The sequence below is a fragment of the Sarcophilus harrisii genome, chromosome 3 (assembly GCF_902635505.1).
Source record: "Sarcophilus harrisii chromosome 3, mSarHar1.11, whole genome shotgun sequence".
NCBI classification, from domain to species: domain Eukaryota; kingdom Metazoa; phylum Chordata; class Mammalia; order Dasyuromorphia; family Dasyuridae; genus Sarcophilus; species Sarcophilus harrisii.
In genome coordinates this window covers 260,979,333-260,999,564 of record NC_045428.1, presented here as the reverse complement: position 1 = coordinate 260,999,564, position 20,232 = coordinate 260,979,333, and the positions used below count along the sequence as shown (strand labels likewise).

The 20,232-nt window shown below is 33.2% G+C and overlaps 1 protein-coding gene across 12 annotated transcripts in view; it reads right to left on the bottom strand.

Moving 5' to 3' along the window:
* The window catches only part of DMD (dystrophin), a 2,285,006-nt gene that overhangs the window by 337,118 nt on the left and 1,927,656 nt on the right, over positions 1 to 20,232 (bottom strand). For all 12 annotated transcript variants that reach the window (XM_031963631.1, XM_031963630.1, XM_031963635.1 and 9 more), the window contains one exon: positions 2,548 to 2,694. In XM_031963631.1, coding sequence (XP_031819491.1) covers positions 2,548 to 2,694 — 147 coding nt within the window. The remainder of the gene's footprint in view (positions 1 to 2,547; positions 2,695 to 20,232) is intronic.

The window sequence follows — 20,232 nt, the reverse complement described above, 5'->3', positions numbered from 1 at the left end:
GTCCTACAGATGTAGAGATGCTATGATTGATCAACTGCCAAGTCATAAAGTTTGAATTGTTTTCCAGTGGTAATGGCTTGTATAGCATGCTCTTTTCCCTGGCAGGTCTTTTGATGTAAAATGTACATTTGTACCATAGTTGTCCGAGGATAAAGTTTTGAATGTGAGTGATTTAAACTGAGCCAAAGAAAGATCAAACTATGGCCCTAGTGTTATCAGTGAATTATCAAAATGTTTTACAATGGCTTTTCACCAAGAGAAATATATGCAATATACATTAACAAGCATCTTGGACATATAAAATGGAAGAATAAGCTAATTATAGTTTAGATTTTGTTGTGTTTAGCTATATCAAACTTCATGATTCCATTTGGGGTTTTCTTGGCAAACATATGAGAGTGGTTTTGCCATTTCCTTCTCCAGTTCATTCTATAGATGGGAAACTGAGGCAAAGTGAAGTAACTTGCCCAGGATCATACAGATAGTAAGTGTCTGAAGTTTGATGTGAACTCATGAAGATGAGTGCTGAGGACAGAAAAACAAAAAATGGAAACAGATTGCTTCTACTGATCATTTTGATGAAATATTTAATGGATTTATACTGCTTTGGTCATTAAAACATAGCTACCCATTTTCAAAGCTTTGGCTTATTTTCTGCCAAAATATTTTGATTACTATATAAAAACATACAAATATCATATAGGGACATGAGAAGAAGTGTGGAGACTAGAATTAAGGATATGTCAATAATATAAAATAGAGGAACAACCTAGAGGCAACTTCAAAAGAAACTGAATCATATTTCATTGTGTGTTTTCCTTTTACTGACATATAGATATTTTATTTCCTTGTACTTTCAACCAAGTTCTTAGACATTTTAAAGAACTGATTACATTAAATTGCTAATATTTTCTAAAACATAATATCTAAATAAATAATGTACCTAGAAAAAGTTTCTTAGTGGTTATTTTGTACAGGTCACAATCCTTCAGCATCATTTGTGAATTTATAGGTTCTTATCACAAATCTTGCACCTCATTTTAAAAATGAATACGGCTTTTTAGCTGTCTGAAAAAAAATTCTAAGATACAGTTCAAGTGTGCTTGAATGAAACAAATGTGGCCATTGATTTTCTTTGGACAGTTATTACTTTCCTTATTTATGCTTGAAATGGAAAATATATTAAGGATTGTAACTTATAAGAATTTAATAGTATATAACAGTTAAGCAGAGTGTGGATAACACAGACACAGAAAGGCATGTAGCTAACCATTTAGTGCTATCATACTTTTATCAACAGAATTTATAATAATCAATTATACAAATGCTCCATAACCTTCTATCACCTACAAGGCTTACATTGTTCAGGATTTTACAGGGTATACTAGATTTATAAAAAAAATTATTTGTTAAAGATCTACTATGCTTTTTGGTAGGATTCTGAACTATACTCATAAATTAATTGTTGGTAGAAAAAGAGATCTGGTTATTCATTTTTTTCATTAAAGTCTTGAAAGCACACATCCTGCCTGGTTCTCTTTTCCATCCTCAAGAGCACACAACACCGCACTCTATGAAACTGTGAAAGTACAATATCACTCTTTGTATGCTCTCCCATTATGCATTTAAAGCAAGATAATGCAGACAATCACTCAGCTGAAACTGGCAGCATCTGTTATTGTTAGAGAGGTTTAATGAGAAGAACAATGGATATAGAGTCAGAAGTAAGTCCTAATTCTGACACTTATTAGCTGTGTAAGTGTGGACAGTGTCTTATGCGTTCTGAATCTCAGTTAACTCATGTGAAAATTGGGAATTATAATATTTCTATCTCATACAAGAGAAGTTGAGTAACTGCTTTGTAAAGCCTTGTGATTTATTATTATTGACAGACGATGTACATTTTCACTATAACCACTTGGGAAGTAGTTGGAATGGCCCTATGGGGTAGTAGTTGTATGCTCAGAGGACTGAAGGATATATGTACTTCTATACATATAGAAGCACATATCTCCCTGCCTGGGGAGATATGTCCTATCTCCCTGCCAATAATGCTTCCAAATGGGAATATGATTACACTTCTGAAGTAAAACTCCCACTGCATTTATTACACTAAAAATGTGAAGAGCTTCCATTTAAGCTCTTCACATTGAGATTCTTGTATTTGATGTCCAATGTATTTGGCAACTAGCATCATTATTAACCAAGGTACAAATTAGATTTCCTACACTTTATAATAAAAAGGTGATTTATCAATCTTGAAACAAACAGGTAAGTGTTAACTTGATATTACCAATTCAACTTATTATAGTCTATTGTATGCTATTTTATTTTGCAAAATATTAAGTGTGAGCTTGAGAAATGATGAAAAAGTCACTAAAGAGAGTGTTATTATTAAGCTTGGAGAATCTTTAAAATTTAGGCATTTAGAAGTTTCCAAAGTGGTTCTGAGTGTCTAGTTTGGAAAATGTTACCCGAAAGATAAGATGACATGACTGTTTTTCTGTTTTCCAAGGTAGAATGGCAAGGTGATCACAGAAAGCTTACCAGCAGAAGTTTCCACCTGGTATTCAGGTCTTCCAGACTATTGAGGTTAAATGGAGAAAGCTGAATACCGGATGTTGTGAGTTGTCGGGCAAGGCCATTGATGTGGTTTACATTTTCTTCGAGAGGGGCGATTTCTCCTCGAAGTGCCTGTAAGAAATAATCCAGGACAAGTTGGAAAATGAAAGCATATAGGTATGACTATTTTGAAAGGGGATAAACTCTTGGGTTGCTCATTTGATGATGAGAATTTCCATATGGGCTATAAGGAACTAATGGAGTGCTGAGATGATGCTAGAATCAGAAGCCGCACTATTTCATTATTGGAACTGGAATATGTCAGCTTTGCTCTTCATAATAAAGAGGTATAATACATCACAAAATATTTGCAGAAAACCCCTATGCTATCAACATAAAAAGTTTTATTTAAGGATTCTTTTTGTCACATCCAAAAAATGATATCCTAGTCTCTTGGTATTTCTGTCCATGTGGCAATGATTTAGGGAGATTCCCATGAGGCATCTCAGTGTCCCTGAAGCACTGTAGTAAGGCTTCCAAAGCAATGCATCATGACAATATGTTGAGCAGAAGAACTCTATGCAGATTTGGGGAAGATATTACAATGCATCATATCTAACCCTACCATGGTGACATTTATGGATCTTTAACATGATACATGGCATCCAAATGTACCAATGAGCAATTTCTAAGGGACAAATTCTCTCACTTAGAAGAACAGTTTGTGTAATGTAATGCCAGTGCACAAGGACAGCATAATTTACTTGGTGAAATGCTGCCCTTGCTTGCTTGATCTGAGGTGGGCTTGTTTCTCTGTCTGATTCACTATATATATTGACAAAGTCTTTCCTGAACTTTGCTTTTTCTTTCTTTCTTTATAATTAGAAAGAATTTACATGTGCATTTCTAAAGCTGGATGGCACTGTGAAGTTTATCCTTTGGTAAGAAGTTCCAAAATGAACAAGTATCAAGTACTTATGTATTATTAAATGTTAAATGAGAAAATACAATAATACCTATTTGCTTGATACATCAAGTCAAAAACTAGACAGTAAAAGTGGCTAGCTAATAATAACTTTCTAGATGACCTTCTGGCATCTCAAAATGAATATATAAAAAACTGAAACCTTCACTTTTCTCCAGAATCCGTTTCCCTCTTTAGTCCCCTATATCTTACAAATATTCTCAGATATTCTCAATCCTAAAAAGGAAGAGGAAGACTTTCGTTTGGCCACTCTTTCCCATTCAAGTATCACTCTATTTTTTACACACTTTCATAACTAAACTTCTTAAAAAAGGAGTTTATATCAGTTGTCTGCATTTCTTTCCTACCTCCTCTCCAATTCCTTGCAATCTGGCTTCCACTACTGGGTGCCTACTGGGTGTCATGCACTAATTAAGGTTTTGAAGATACAAAGACAAATAAAATTTTATGTATTTAAGAGCTTGCATTCTATCAGGTAAAATAATATGGATATATGCTAAACAAATAAAAATCTTTGTGGGAGAAAGGAGCTAATACTGAGGGAAAAGGATTTGATTTGACCCCCCCCCAATAAGGATTTCTAGGAGGAACTAATATATAGATTCGAGGAAGGAAGATGAGGACAATGTACAAGCAGGAAAGAAAGAAGAAAAGGAAGAGAACATTTATTATTTATTTATTATGTGCTAGGCACTGTGTTAAACACTTTACAATTATTATCTCATTTGATCTTCCTAACAACCCTGGAAGGTAGGTGTTGCAACTAACTTCATTTTTACGAGGAAATGGCAGAATGAGATTAAATGATGTGCCTAGTGTCACAAGCTGGCAAGTATCTGAAGCTAGATTTGAAACTATAGTCCAACACTGTATCCACTGTACTTACCTGCCATACTGAGGAATTTTTTGCTGGACAATAATATATGTGAAAAAAATATGTATTATAAGTCTAGAAAGGCATATTGGGTGGGCAGCTTGCACTGAATCTGAAGTCAGGAGAATTTGAGTTTAAATCCAACTTCTGTGTGTTACCCTGGGGAAGTCACTTAACGCCAATTGCCTCCTCTCCTCTCAAAAAAGGTATATTGGAACCAGATGGGAAAGGCCTCAAATGCCAAATTTAAATTTAAACATCATCTTTCCTGTTTGTGTTTTGCCCATCCTGATCCCTTGGTGAACCAATTAAACTCTACACTGTCCTCCCCTAAAGAATCTCTAGTGTATTTATCATAGTACCAATTATATCCAGCAAAGTCTCAGCCTTGAGTCACTCCTATCACTGTCTGCCTTCTCTGCCACAAATGTGTTATGAATGACATTGGGGAAAATCATGCCACCATTCTGATTGGGTTAATAACAAATTTATATACTCAACTTCATCTGGGCCCTCACTGTTGTTAGGCAATATTACTATACTTCTTTTATAAACTCATTATCCCTCTCTTTTCATCCCTCTTCAAGTTTCCAGTAGCTCTCCTTACTCTTTCCACTGAGAATCTTATTTCATATTTTATGGAAAAATTTGAGGCCATTTGCTGAGATCTCTCTTCCATCCTTTTCCACTTAATTATTCAGGTGTTTTCTGCCACTATCTGAATGGAGACAGAAAGGAGTACACTTTCTTCTCGGCAGTTAATGGAACCTATATATAAACTGACCATATATTTGGACATAAAGACCTCAAAATCAAATGCAGCAAGGCAGAAATAGTAAATGCATTTTTTTTCAGATCACAATGCAATAAAATTTACATTTAATAGAAAGTCAGAAGAAAATAGACCAAAAAGTAATTGGAAACTAAATAATCTCCTCCTAAAGAATGAATGGATGAAACAGCAAATCACAGAAACAATTAATAATTTCATCCAAGAGAGTGACAATAATGAGACAACATACCAAAATTTGTGGGATGCAGCCAAAGTGGTAAGAAAGGGAAATTTTTATATTTCTAGATGCTTACTTGCATAAAAAAAGAAGAGAAGCTCAATGAATTGGGATTGCAAATAAAAAGCTAGAAAAAGAACAAATTAAAAACCCTCAATAAAATACCCAACTTAAAATTCTAAAATTAAAGGATTACTAAAATTTAATGTAAAAAAACTTACAGAATTAATAAATTAAACTGAGTTGGTTTTATGAAAAAAACTAACAAAATAGATAAACCTTGAGTTAATTTCATTAGATAAAGGAAAGAGGAAAATCAAATTGTTAGTTTCAAAAATGAAAAGGGAGAATTTTCCACCAAAGAAGAGGAAATCAGAGCAATAATTAAGAGTTATTTTGCCCAACTTTATGCCAACAAATTTGATAACCTAAATTAAATGGAGGAATACCTACAAAATATAGATTGCTTAGATTAACAGAAGAGGAAATAAATTACTTAAATAATCCCATTTTAGAAAAAGAAATAGAACAAGCTATTAATCAATTCCCTAAGAAAAAATTGCCAGGGCCAATGTATTTACATGTGAATTTTACCAAACATTTAAAAAACAATTAACTCCAATACTATATAAATTATTTGAAAAAATAGGGAAAGAAGGACTCCTACCAAACTCCTTTTATGTCACAGACATACTTATACCTAAACCAAATAGGATGAAAACAGAGAAAGAAAATTATAGACCAATTTCCTTAATGAATATTGATGCAAAAATCTTAAATAAAATATTAGCAAAGAGATTACAGAAAGTCATTCCCAAGATAATATATCATGACTAGGTAGGATTTATACCAGGAATATAGGGCTGGTTCAATATTGAGAAATCTATTAGCATAATTAATAACCAAGCTAACAAAAACCATATATTATCTCAATAGATGCAGAAAAAGCATTTGATAAAATCAAATATCCATTCCTATTAAAAACATTAGAGAATATAAGAATAAATGGACTTTTCCTTAAAATAGTCAATAGCATCTATTTAAAACCACCAGCAAGCATCATATGTAACGGGGATAAATTGGAACCATTCCCAATAAGATTGGGGTGAAACAAGGTTGCCCACGATCACCATAATATTCAATATTGTATTAGAAATGCTAGCTTTGGCAATAAAAGAAGAAAAAGACATTAAATGAATTAGAGTAGGTAATGAAGAAACCAAATTATGACTCTTTGCAGATGATATGATGGTATGTATGATGGAACTTAGAGAACCTTAGAGAACCAACTAAAAACTATCAGAAATAGTCCACAACTTTAGCAAAGTTGAAGGATACAAAATAAATCCACATAAATCATCAGCATTTTTATACATCACTAACAAAATCTAACAGCAAGAGATACAAAGAGAAATTCCATTTAAATAATTGTTGATAGTATAAAATATTTGGGAATCTATCTGCCAAGGGAAAGTCAAGAACTATATGAGCAAACCTACAAAACACTTTTCATACAAATAAAGTCAGATCTAAACAATTGGAAAAACAAGTGTTCTTGGATAGGTCAAGCAAATATAATAAAGATGATGATATTACCTAAACTAACCTATTTATATAGTGCTATACCAATCAGACTCCTAAGAAACTATTTTATTGACATAGAAAAAATAACAACAAAATTCATCTGGAAGAATAAAAGGTCAAGAATTTCAAGGGAATTAATGAAAAAATGCAAATGAAGATGGCCTAGCTATACCGGATCTGAAACTATATTATAAAGCAGCGATCATCAGAACCATTTGGTACTGGCTAAGAACTGGACTAGTTGATCAGAGGAATATTCACAGGACAAAATAGTCAATAACTATAATGATCTAGTGTTTGACAAATCCAAAGATCCCAGCTTGGGATAAGAATTCACTATTTGACAAAAACTGCTGGGAAAATTGGAAACTAGTATGGCAGAAACTAGGCATTCACCCACACCTAACATTGTATACTAAGATAAGGTTGAAATGGTTCATGATCTAGACATAAAGAATGATATTATGAACAAATTCAAAGAACATAGGATAGTTTACCTCTCAGATCTGTGGAAGAGGAAGGAATTTGTGACCAAAGAGGAACTAGAGATTATTATTGATCACAAAATAGATAATTTTGATTATATTAAGTTAAAAAGGTTTTATACAAACAAACCTAATGCAGACATGATTAAAAGGGAAGCAATAAATTGGGAAACTATTCTTACATTGAAAAGTTCTGATGAAGGCCTCATTTCTAAAATATACAGAGAACTGACTCAAATTTATAAGAAATCAAGCCATTCTCCAATTGATAAATGGTCAAAGGATATGTCCTATAATTTTCAGATGAAGAAATTGAAACTATTTTTAGTCATGTGAAAAGATGCTCTAAATCACTATTGATAAGAGAAATGCAAATTAAGACAACTCTGAAATACCACTCCACACCTCTCAGATTGGCTAAGAAGAGAGGAAAAGATAATGACAAATATTGGCGGGGATGAGAGAAAACTGGGGCATTGATATATTGTTGGTGGAACTGTGAATGGATCCAACCATTCTGGAGAGTAATTTGGAACTATGCTCAAAAAGTTATCAAATTGTGCATATCCTGTAATCCAGCAGTGTTTCTACTGGGCTTATATCCCAGAGAGATCTTAAAGGAGGGAAAGGAACCCACATGTGCAAAAATATTTATGGCAGCCCTTTTTGTAGTGGCCAGAAACTGGAAATTGAGTGGTACCCATGAATTGGAGAATGGCTAAATAAATTATGGTATATGAATGTTATGGAATGTTATTATTCTAAAAGAAATGACTAACAGGGTGATTTCAGAGAAACCTGGAAAGACTTACAGGAACTGATGCTAAGTGAAATGAGCATAACCAGGACATCATTATATACAGCATCAAGAAGATTATATGATGATCAATTCTGATGGACATGGCTCCTCAACAATGAGATGATTCAAACCAGTTTCGATTGTTCAGTGATGAAGAGAGTCATATACACCCAGAGAGAGGACTGTGGAAACTGAGTGTGATTCACAGGATAGCATTTTCACTATTTTTGTTGTTGTTTGCTTGCATTTTATTTTGCTTCTTTTTTTTTCTTGTGTGGCATGATAATTGTATAAATATGTATATATATATATATATTTAACATATTTCTACCATGTTTAACATATATTGGACTACTTGCCATCAAAGGGAATTCATGGGAAAAGGGAGGGAAAACTGAAACACAGGTTTTGCAAGGACTAATGTTGAAGAAATGTTCGTGCATATGTTTTGAAAAATAAAAAGCTTTAATAAAAAATAAAAAGCTTTAATTAAGAAAAATAGTTAATATTTACATAGTGCCTTAAAATCATAAATCACTTTACAAGCATTATCACATTTTATCCTCACAATAAATTTGAGGTGTAGGCACTATTAATTACTATTGTTGAGAATGTGTGTTCATTATTTCTATCTGTGGCACCATTGTTCACTGTATTTCATTCTGAAATCTTTTATTCTTCCCTATCCATAGTCAATCAGTTGCTAAGTCTTGTTGATTCTGCATTTTTGATGTTTCTGAGCTCCATTTTCTTATTTGTATTCCTATTGCCACCACTTTTGAAGGTTACATGATCACTATAAGAACAGTCATCTATTTCCTTGCTAATCCTAACTCTCCAAAATTTGTCCATCTCTATCAGACTGTTAAATTTAGTGGCATTATTATAATCTTAATTGATTACCTTATGTCAACTAAATCTTGGACTCTTTTTAAGGGCTTCAACAATCTAGCCATATATAAACTGCCAAATTTTATCTCATATCAATCTCTACCATATAATCTATAGAGGGAAGGAATACGATTTATTTTATCTTTATTTTTAATAGTATTTTATTTTTCTGAACACACACAAAGACAGTTTTCAACATTCACCTTTGCAAAACCTTGTGCTACAATTTTTTCTCCCTCTCTCCCTCTCTTCTCCCTTTTCCAAGACTGCAAGCAATTCAATATAGGTTAAACATGTACAATTCTTCCAAACACATTTCCATAGGAATAGGATATTTAGAAAAGCCATTTTGGGAATGATAAAAGAAGAAACCTTCAAATAATTATAGCTATCCAAGAGTTCAAAGGAAGTGGTTTAGGAGATAGAACTATTTCAGTAAATTTTGGATGATAATTTTGTGGGAATGTTGTTAAGAAAGTTTTCCTTTCAGAATTTGAGGGAATTTACAGATACAGATAGATACAGAAGGAATTAATATACATCTTTGCAGACTAACTACTAGCACTAGTTTTCATTACATAATTCTTATGGACTCTTTAAATGCAAGATTCCATTATGAGTAAATGTATTTGTAATTTACTTATCTAATAATGCCATGTCAATTATTTCCATTATTCTAATTCAACTCAGCAATTTTAAAGTAGGAGCTATGTGCTTGACCGCAGAAATATGAACACACGTGAAATAGTTTGTAATCTCAAGGAATTTATGTTCTATTATTTTTTTACTCTTTCCTCGGGTGAATTTAGCCAATTGATAGAACCTGATAAATGCTTTGTAACAACATTTTCATTTATATCCTTTAAAATATTGCTTGTCTGACCAACTGTTATCTTCATTCCATCTGTTTTCATACCGTTTTCTTTAGACCTTAGGTTCATTCCTTTCTTCACTAACATTCTCCTTTAGCCTGAAACTATTATTGTTTTACATTTTTTTGCTTACCAGAAAAATATTAAAGTGTTCTTAAAGAAATTTAAAATTATTTGCATGGCAAAATAGAGTAACTTAAATTTACATAGTTTTAGGTCATATTTTGGAGAGAGCACAGGACCAAAATACTGCTTCATTCAGATACTAGTGTGTAATGCCAGAAGTTACTTTCTGAAATAATATGTGTAAAGTGCTTGGTAAATTTTAAATCACAATATAGATTTTAGCTATTATTGTTATCATTATTATTAGTAGTAATAGTAGGAAAAGGAAGAGGAGAAAGAAGTAGAAGAGGAAGAAGAGAAGGAGGAGGAGAAAGAGGAGTTGTAGTTGTAGTTGTAGGAGTAGTAACTGCAAATCTGAAAATGATTGTGAGTATAAGTTGAGAATTTAAATTTACAGAAGACTGGGAGGTAGAATTCTTCAACTAAAATTTTATAATCTCACTTAGTAGCAAAGAAACAAATGTCAAAAGAGAATAAATAAACTTGTAATCTTTACTTACAAGTCATAGATAATAAGGAGTGAGATGTAATGGAGGGGAGAATCGGATAGAAGAGCAGGTACATGAGTAAAATTGTGTTTAATTTCATAAGGTATTAAAGTCATAATTTTTCAGTTTGGGGGCATCAAGGGGTTAGAGGTTGTAAGTGTCTTAGTCCAGATGTGAACTCAGGATATATTAACTCCAAGTTCAATATGCTCTCTATCTCACTGTGTAGTTATCTACACATTGCTGGTACCCCATGTAAATATAATTATGAAACATCATATTATGTATGTTGAAAAATAGATTTAGTGTTGTATAGAAAATGCTTATATGTGAAATAGTGTAATAGAAGGATTTGTATCTGGGGGTGGAGTAGAGCACAGAAAAAGAGTCTAATGCAGGGGTCCTTAAACTATGGCCTGCAGGCCAGATGCCATAGCTAAGGACGATTATCCTCCTCACCCAGGACTATGAAGTTTCTTTATTTAAAGGCCCACAAAACAAAGTTTTTGTTTTTACTATAGTCCGGCCCTCCAACACTCCGAGGGACAGTGAACTGGCCCCCTATTTTAAAAAGTTTGAGACCCCTGGAATGGCATTTTAAAATTTCTACTTCTATTTACAATTAGAGCTGTGGGTATGACCTCTATTTGTTTCAGGTTCTTCAATTGTAAAATGAGGATAATAATAGCACCTATCTCCTAGGGTTGTTGTGAGGATTAAATGAAATAATATTCATCAGGTGTTGAGCATAGTGCCTGGCACATACTTGGTGCTATTTAAGTGTTAGCTGTTATCATTATTTTATTATTATTGGCCCTCAAGAATGCAAATGTAAATTGATCTTGACTTTTAAAAATATTTAGTATACATAATTTTATATGATATCAAAATTCAAATATTTGAGATGTCGTTAAGGAATGTCCTTAATTGTCTTTAACATTTGTTTTTTAACAACATTGTTAATGTTTAACCAATAGACATTGTTTGAATCCTGACTGGATAAATAGGAAGACTTTAAGGCAATCTATTATATTGTGGATTTTCTCAGAATCAGTTAAACAATTGAGACATATTCTCAATGGAAAAATGAATCAGACCAAATCTGCTCTCATGCCAACAGAATTTTCACCTTATTAAGTGTATTTGATTACAGCTATGGAAGGGCTGATTTATCATAATATGCCTTTAAAAATATCCAAATTCATTGATGCATTAGCTTCTCAATACCTATTGCGCTTTGATCAACCAGAAGATTGTTAGGGAGTTGAGAAGACAGATTTACCAGGCCCGTCTTATGATATCAAAGAATACTCATCTCTATTAAATCACCATCAAAACTTTTTACCTCTGACCTGCCTAATAAGTCTTTCTGCACTTTGTACCTGGCTGTTCCTTTCTAAAGCCACTGAAGTATTTAGTATTTCATCATTTAGTACTTAGTCTCAGAAATCCTTTCTTGTAAATTGCATTTTCTCTCTTACTTGTGCCTTTATGCTTCCTCACAGATATATCTTTATACTCTTTGTGATGATCCTATCATAGTTAATCAAGCCATTCATTAACCAGCCTAAAGCAGAGCTGCTATTATCATCTATTCTCTCTGGGTAGTATATTTTGTGGACACCGGAGTGTAAGCTTTCTATGAGCAGCATGAGGTTGGTGATAATATTTTATCTAAACTTGGTGTCTTTCCAAGGGAGTAGCCTAGCAAGTAACTATAATGTTTATTAAAATAATGAAGTTAGTTCTTCTTTGAATAGACACCTGAGAGGTAAGTTATGTGAGGTCGTGGTAAGGGAGTTGGAGATGGGAGACAGAGAAGAATCAAATATATTTCCTTACCTTCTAGTATAATCTAGTGGAGGATTCTAGATTTTTATTTTTCTTCATTTTATTTAAACCTGTATATTTCATAATTATAGTCATCAATCACTCCTACAATGAAAAAAAATTTTTTTTCTCCAAAAAATACTTCCTTATTCTACTCCATTTGATGCTAGCGACACCCATTAGGCAAAAAAAGGCTGCTTATATTGTAAGGTGTTCTATTTCTGAAACCTAGTACAACTGTACATCTGAAGTATTCAGGTGAGAATATACTAATTGAATATGCATAAAATGACACTGAATATTGCAATTAAAAATCTCACTAAATTAGACTAATTGGAAGGAAGGACAGTCAGAATTAGCAAAAAAAAATCTGAATTACAGGGAATTAAGAAGTCAGCTCACTTTTATTGCTTTCAAGCAGATGTAGTAAAATAAGCAAATGAATACTGAAACCTATGAGTAGATGTCTGTATGCATTCCAATGGATGATACTAAGTGCTATCCAGCAGTGGACCCAACACAGTTGCCTTTCATTCAGAAAAGGGGAATAAGTCAGCAGTACCTATGGCATCTGGGTATCAGCTAGATGGAGTAGGCAGTGCTAGCTCTATTCTTATTCTACATCAAGTTGACACTCCAAATGAATTGAATAAAGCATCTATATTTCTTGACTCCCTTAATTGCCTACTTGCAATTTTGACTCTGTGCTTCATGGCATAGTCACTGCTATTGATTTTTAGATGTAGATCACTATTCTAATGACTCCCAGATCTACTTATCCAGATCTGATCTCTTTCCTGACCAGCAATTTAATATTGCAAAGTGCCTGTTAAACATCTCAAACTAGCTGTCCTGTAGACAACTTAAACTCCGGTCAAAACTGAAATAATTAGCTCCCCTTCCATTACTCCCATTTTTCCAGTTTTGTATTATCATTTTTCTCCACTTCTAAAACTCACCATCAACTCTAATGTTTTGGTCAAGTCTTATTGATTTCATGATGTTTCTCATATATGCCTCTTTAATTCCTCTAATCTATGACACCTCTGGTCCAGATCCTCATCATTCATATCTGGATTATTGCAATAGGCTTATGATGCATCTCTCTGCTTCAGATCTCTCCTCACATCAATTTTCTTTTCAGATGTCAAACTGATCTTCCTAGAGGCAGTTAGGTGATTCATTATATAGAGTACTGATTCTGGAGTTGAGAATTCACAAGTACAAATCTGGCCTCAGATATTTATTTGCTATATGACCCTGGGCAAGTAACAACTGCCATTTGATTCAGTTTCTTCATCTGTAAAATGAGACTAGTAACATTACCTATCTCACAAAGTTGTTGGGAAGATAAAAATTACAAATCTTACAGTACTATATAAATGTGATGATGATGATATAGATCTGACCCTTTCACCTCTCTACTCAATAAACTTCAGGGGCTTCCCATCATCACCAGGATTCAATATGAAATCCTTTGTTTGGTAATATTAGTCCCTCATAAGTTGGTTCCTTCCTAATTCTCTAGTCTTCTTACAGTTTACTTCTCTCTACCTACTTTGTGAATCAGAGATAATAGTTTTCCCATATGACACTCAATTCCTTACCGGTTGCCCCCTATTCCTGAGAATTATCTCCCTTCTGACATCTGTCTTTTGTGACTTCCTTCAAGTCCTAGCAAAAATAATACCTTTTGCAAGAAGATTTCCCCAATCCTGCTTTATTTTTGTGCTTTCCCTCTACTAATGCTCTCCAATTTATTATGAACAAATCTTGGTTGTACATAGTTGTTTACAGTTTGCCTCCCAAATTAGACTATGGACTCCTTAATAGAAGGGTCAGTAGGATTTTGTTTGTAATCCTAGCGCTTGGCAACACAGTAGGTGCTTAATGCTTATTGACTGACTAACTGATGGTGACTATTTTATAAAAATATGCCTCTTCTCTCCAGCTTGCTCTTTTTGGACTCTGAGCTTCTATGAGCTGGACTTTTGCAAGTAAGCCTATATGCTATGGCCTCCAAACTCCTTGCTCTTTCTTGCCTCTCAGCTATCATGAGTCATCTGGTACTTATATTGTGATGCATACTGAGAAACCTCAGGCTGTCACTGCTTGCTGCCTAGTCCACAGCCCAATGTCACCCTGAAGGATGATGGGCTGTTCTGCAACAGGAACACAACCCTTGGACTAAATTGCTAGAGATGAATGATTACTTAAGAAAATGTGTTCTTTGAAGTTAAAAATTCATACAATAATGTCTAAAGAACTGATTCAGGAAAAATACTTAGATTTTGAGTCTGGCTAGGCCTGGGAATTCCTTGGGAATCTATTTCTATAATTATATCTATGAACTGCTAATTACTTTCTTGTTATAGGTGAACCCTCTGCCCCCTCATTGTCTAGAGAAATGTACACACATATGTACACACAAATTGCAAGAAAATATCAACCTTATTTCAAGCCTTCTGTAACTTTCTGTCAACAAAATTAAAGATACAAAAAAGGTTGTATATGAGCTTTTACAGAGATTAAATGCAAAATCACCGAGATTAAAATAAAAATGTTTCTAATGAGTATAAATAAATCATTTAAACAGGCAGTGTTCTTAGGTTGTTTAAGAAATGAAAGGAATCCCAATATTTTCTTTCAGAGAACTTAATTATATGAAATGAAACATGAAGTGCCAGTTCAGGAAATTTCTTTATTTATTTATTAAAGAATGAATGATAATCCATGAATTGCTAAGGAGACCAACTGTGCCTCCAGAGTAAAAAAAAAAAAAATGCCACATGTAAGTGTTCTTTTGCTTTTCCTTTAGATTAAGTTTCTTCCACTTGCCAAAATTTTCACCAGTCTGCAAAACCTTTGACTAGATTGTTCCATTTATCATCATTAACATCTTTTCTATTGTTTCCTCTTTCTCCAACTACTCCTTTATCACTTTGATAAAGAAATAGAATCCTTTGCCTTTTTCAACAACACTAATACCAGAGCATGTCATTTAAAATAACAGAGGAACATGAGAATTATATGTTATATATATTATATATATAATATATATTACATATAATTCTGCTACAAAATTTTACTTTTAACTGAATTATACATGTAATTCAGAAGTATTTCTAGAATATCATAGTAATACAGATTCTGAAAGATAGGTAAGTTATAAGTTTTAGAGAACTGAACTCTGATGATATAGTACTTAATTTATTTTAAGCCTGAGCATCTAGCAGCTTCTGTAGAAGTTTTATGGATTCTGGTTTTTGAAGCCCCTTTTTCACATTGCCCTTATATCTAGGAAGTGCTGGTAAAAGTTTAACATTTGGTCCTCAAAAATGTACAACACATTTTAAAGTATAATCTGCTTTATTAACATTTTAACAAAACTATTTTAGTGAAAATTAATCTGGTGGTGATATGTAGGAAGGCAATGGTAATAGAAACTACTGAGATTGTTACAGTTATGTAGAAATAAAATGATAAGGTACTGAATTACGGTGGTGGCAGTGGAAATACATATTTCTTCAAATATGTTCTAATATATGATTTAAATATCAAAGTCTCTGAAAGAACATAGACCCATATCTCTTAAATATTTTAACATATATCATATTGCCAGGCACATAAGCCGTTGTTCAGACATGTCCCACTCTTTATGACCCCATTTGGGCCCAGTGTCATCCAACTAATAGATATTTGAGGTCAGATTTCAACTCACAAGACTTGTCTTGATGACTTTAGCTTTGGCACGCTACCATGTCACTTACCTACCTATTACATATATGTAATCATGCCTAATATTGTTTGATAACAATGAATCATATGATTAAAAACAATACTCTGAAGAGATATATTCAGAAAAAAATTATCCATGGCTCTAAACTTCAAAGCTTTTAAACAACAACAAAAACAACAGAAGTACTTGGGATTATATCATAACAGTTCTAAGATTTTGCTCTATCATGTATTTAGGGATTCTAACAAGTTTGAGCAATGGAAGCAATGGTTGTGAAGTGTCCATTCAATATTCTGTACTTAGCTTCTTTTAGATTGGGTATGTATATTTAATTTTAGTGCTACTGGGGACAGGCACTATTGAAACAAAATGGGTTTTAGAAGATTTGATTTTCCATCCAATATACTGTTATAAACTCAGAAATAGTAAAGTAGGAATGAACCAGAGGTTAATATAAATCCTCTAAGAAAGAGTTGAGATAAAAATAGTTCAGATAGAAGTTTGCCCAAGAGAAAGATAACAAAATGCCCTTCAGGACTTTCTACTTTTTGCTTATTACAGCTTCTGAATTGGATAAAGGACCCCTGGCCTTTACAAAATACCATTCTTTATTGAAAAAGAACTCCACAAAATACCCCTCCCCAACATAACCCAAGTTCTATTAGAATATAATTTTTTAAAATTTAAAACTGTTTAAGAGAATATGTTAATTATTATAAGAATCCATCTTTTGTTATAGTTTATTATAATACAATGAAGAAAAGAGGACATCTAAATGGCACAGCAGATAGAGTATTGGTCAGAAGTGAGGAAGACCTGAGTTCAAAAGTGACCTCAGACTCTTACTAGCTGTGTGACCCTGGGCAAGTCACTTAACCCTGTTTGCCTCAATTTTGTCATCTGTAAAATGAGCTGGAGAAGGAAATGGCAAACTACTCCATTATCTTTGCCAAGAAAACCCTAAATGGGGTTGTGGAAGAATCAGATACAACAAAAAAACAACCAAATAACAACAAAGAGCAAAAAAACTATTTACCTTCTTTACTGAAAGAAAATATTTACTGCCATTTGTAAGATTTTTTTTTATTTAATCAATTAGCAAAGTGTCTTGTGTTATGTGTGTGTATGTGTTTATATGTGTGTGTGTGTGTGTGTGTGTGTGTGTGTGTGTGTGTGTTTATGGTGATATGTTTTACAAAGATATGTCAAAATAACTCAGAGTTCTAAATTCTTCTCTTATTACATTCAATTGCCACATACTTTGAAGATATCACTCTGGTCTCTCTATGTCATATATTCATACCACAAAATAACCATCTGGATATATTCTTTTTTTCTCTTGTAGCATAACTTTAACCTATGAAATCTCATAGGTTAGTACAATCTAGTCACTAGATTTGTTGAAGTACCAATTTTGTTGATTTTTGATTCAAGGTTTTTAGGTGATACAGTCCATAGAGTGCTAAGCCTGTAATCAGCAAGATCAAATCCTGCCTTATACATTAAAGAGCTCTGTGATTTCAGGCAAGACTCAATCTCTGCCTTAATTTCCTCCTCTGTAAAAATGAAGATAATAACATTACCTACCTAAGGATGTTGTGAAGATTAATGAGATAGCAATTGTTAAGTGCTTACTTAGCACAATGTTTGGAGTCTAGTCAGCTCTATATAAATGTTAACTATTATTATTATTATATGAAAAAATAAAGGTTTTCTAGCAAACTTAAAGGATAAAGACTAGGCTAATTATTTTGTTGTTAAAGGGAACATCTGGGTGAGGATATGACCTCTCCAAAAGTTGTTTTGCACCTTCTCTGCATTTAATTTCTTAGAGAATTGTTTACAGCACTGAGAGATGAGTGCTAGATGGCTCAGTGGATAGGAGCACCAGCCCTGAAGTCAGGAGGATCTGAGTTCAAATCTGATCTTAGACACTTAACATTTCTTAGCTATGTGACCCTGGTCAAGACACTTAACTCCAATTGCCTCAGGGGAAAAAAAAAAAGATCAAGGTATTGCCAGTATATGCCAAAGGTAAAACTTGAACTTATTTTTACTGGTTTTGATAATAGCTCATTCTTCACTACACCATGCTGTTTTTCAGCAAACTTATAAGTATTACTGGAAACTTTATTACTATAGTCACAAGAAAAAAATCAATATTATGATTTTGAAAAAAAAAGTCATCAGAAAGGAAAAAAAATCCTAAATTAAAGGTTGAATCATTTATTCTTAAAAATTAATTGGTATCTAAGTAATTGGTATATTTGTTTAATATTAATCTCTTTATGACTTTTTCTTCCATGATATAAGAAATAACATATTTTAAAATGCCATGAAAACTTGTGTCTTAGAAGAGAATTTAAGTAATGCTAAATTATTTCACTGTCAAACACTAACCCTAACCTATTGTTTAAGTAAAAATCTACCCAGCATCATTCTTACCTTGGGTAATATAAAAGGTTAACATGCACAGCAAATAATTGAAAAGATTCTTGACTTTTTTCTACAAATGAAGCCAGCCAAAATTTCATTAAAAGACAACTAGCATCCTGATATTCAACCAACCTCCAGGCAATCTTAACAAGTAGACAACCTTGAAAATCTTTTCCTTCAACTTTTGTAATAAAATGTCAGAGTGTTTTCAAACAAAATATTTTATTGACTTTGTAAGCCAGGAAATCAATAGGTCTTATATCCATTTGTATGGTTTATATTTCTTTCAATATTAAGATTTACTGGGTATACAAGTTTATTTTTTATTAATTATTATATTATTTATATTGTGTATTATTGTATAGAAATATAAGATGTTTAAAAATTTTATTTATTGGGTACATACAAGCTGCCATCATTAAAAATAACCTTTATGGCATAGGACAGGATTTGTGTAGGACATAATAAACCCTAAACCATCTCCTCCCCCTAGCTTGGAGTAAAATTTATAGCTGGGTACTGCAAAGGAGGGGGGTAGTTCATGCAGCAAAAGTATTACCATTAAATATTAAAATCCTTAAAGGAAGGCATTATGTAGATCTATCAGAGAGGATTTACGACAGAATATGGACATAAACTACATAGGAAGTGGATGGACTGGAATCTGAACGTTTGGAAATATTACTGACATTGATAAGATTAGGGATTCATTGATAACATTGAATTAGTAAAGAAGTAGACAAGTCACTGGTTTCTTGGCCCGGATTAAAGTATTTTGGTGAGACTAGGGTACTATGGAGTTAATATTATTACAAGTAATTTGGGAGAAGCCTGAATCTCCACTTTGACTTGAACAATATTGCTTGGGTTTCAGATAGTCACTACCTACTCCGTGATTATTTACTGAAGCTCATGTATATGGATTCTGCTTTGAAGAAGTTTTTTCTCTGAATACTATAAAAGTGGGCTGTGAGATTGCTTTGGCTTTTTTCATTTTTTAAGAAGTCTTGAGCCTATTAGAGTAGCAGGAAGGGGAGGAGAAGTATTCCCTTAACTTCACTGCTCCACCCTCACTCCTAGCCCAAGGGTAGTAATGGTGTGACACAGAAGGACATGGCAATGATAGGTATGTGCTTGTGTATGTGCAAAGGCACTATTTTGAATACTAATCTCCCATATATTAGAAGGGGGATTTTAAATTCCTTAGGCAGTGTGATCACAAAATCTAGACTTGTAGCCACAGAAAAGAGATTTTCTAGGGAGTTTTAATTTTGGGAGTTACCTTGTAAGCAATCTGAAGCTAGAGAGTGCCTGTGTCAGCTTTTAGACATCAGCATCCTTAAAAGCAGAGGGTTTCCTTAGCATTATTCTCTAAAAAGGAAGAGCAGCAGTAGCACCCTACAGATGAAAGACTAAATTTATGCTATGGAGGATACATTCTCAGATAGGAAGAAGAAAATTGGATCTTGCCAATTCTTTTCTTGCTGTAAGTTAGGGATTTTCATATTAAAGTAAATAATTGCTCCAGAGTTGCTTCTTTCTCCTCCCCTG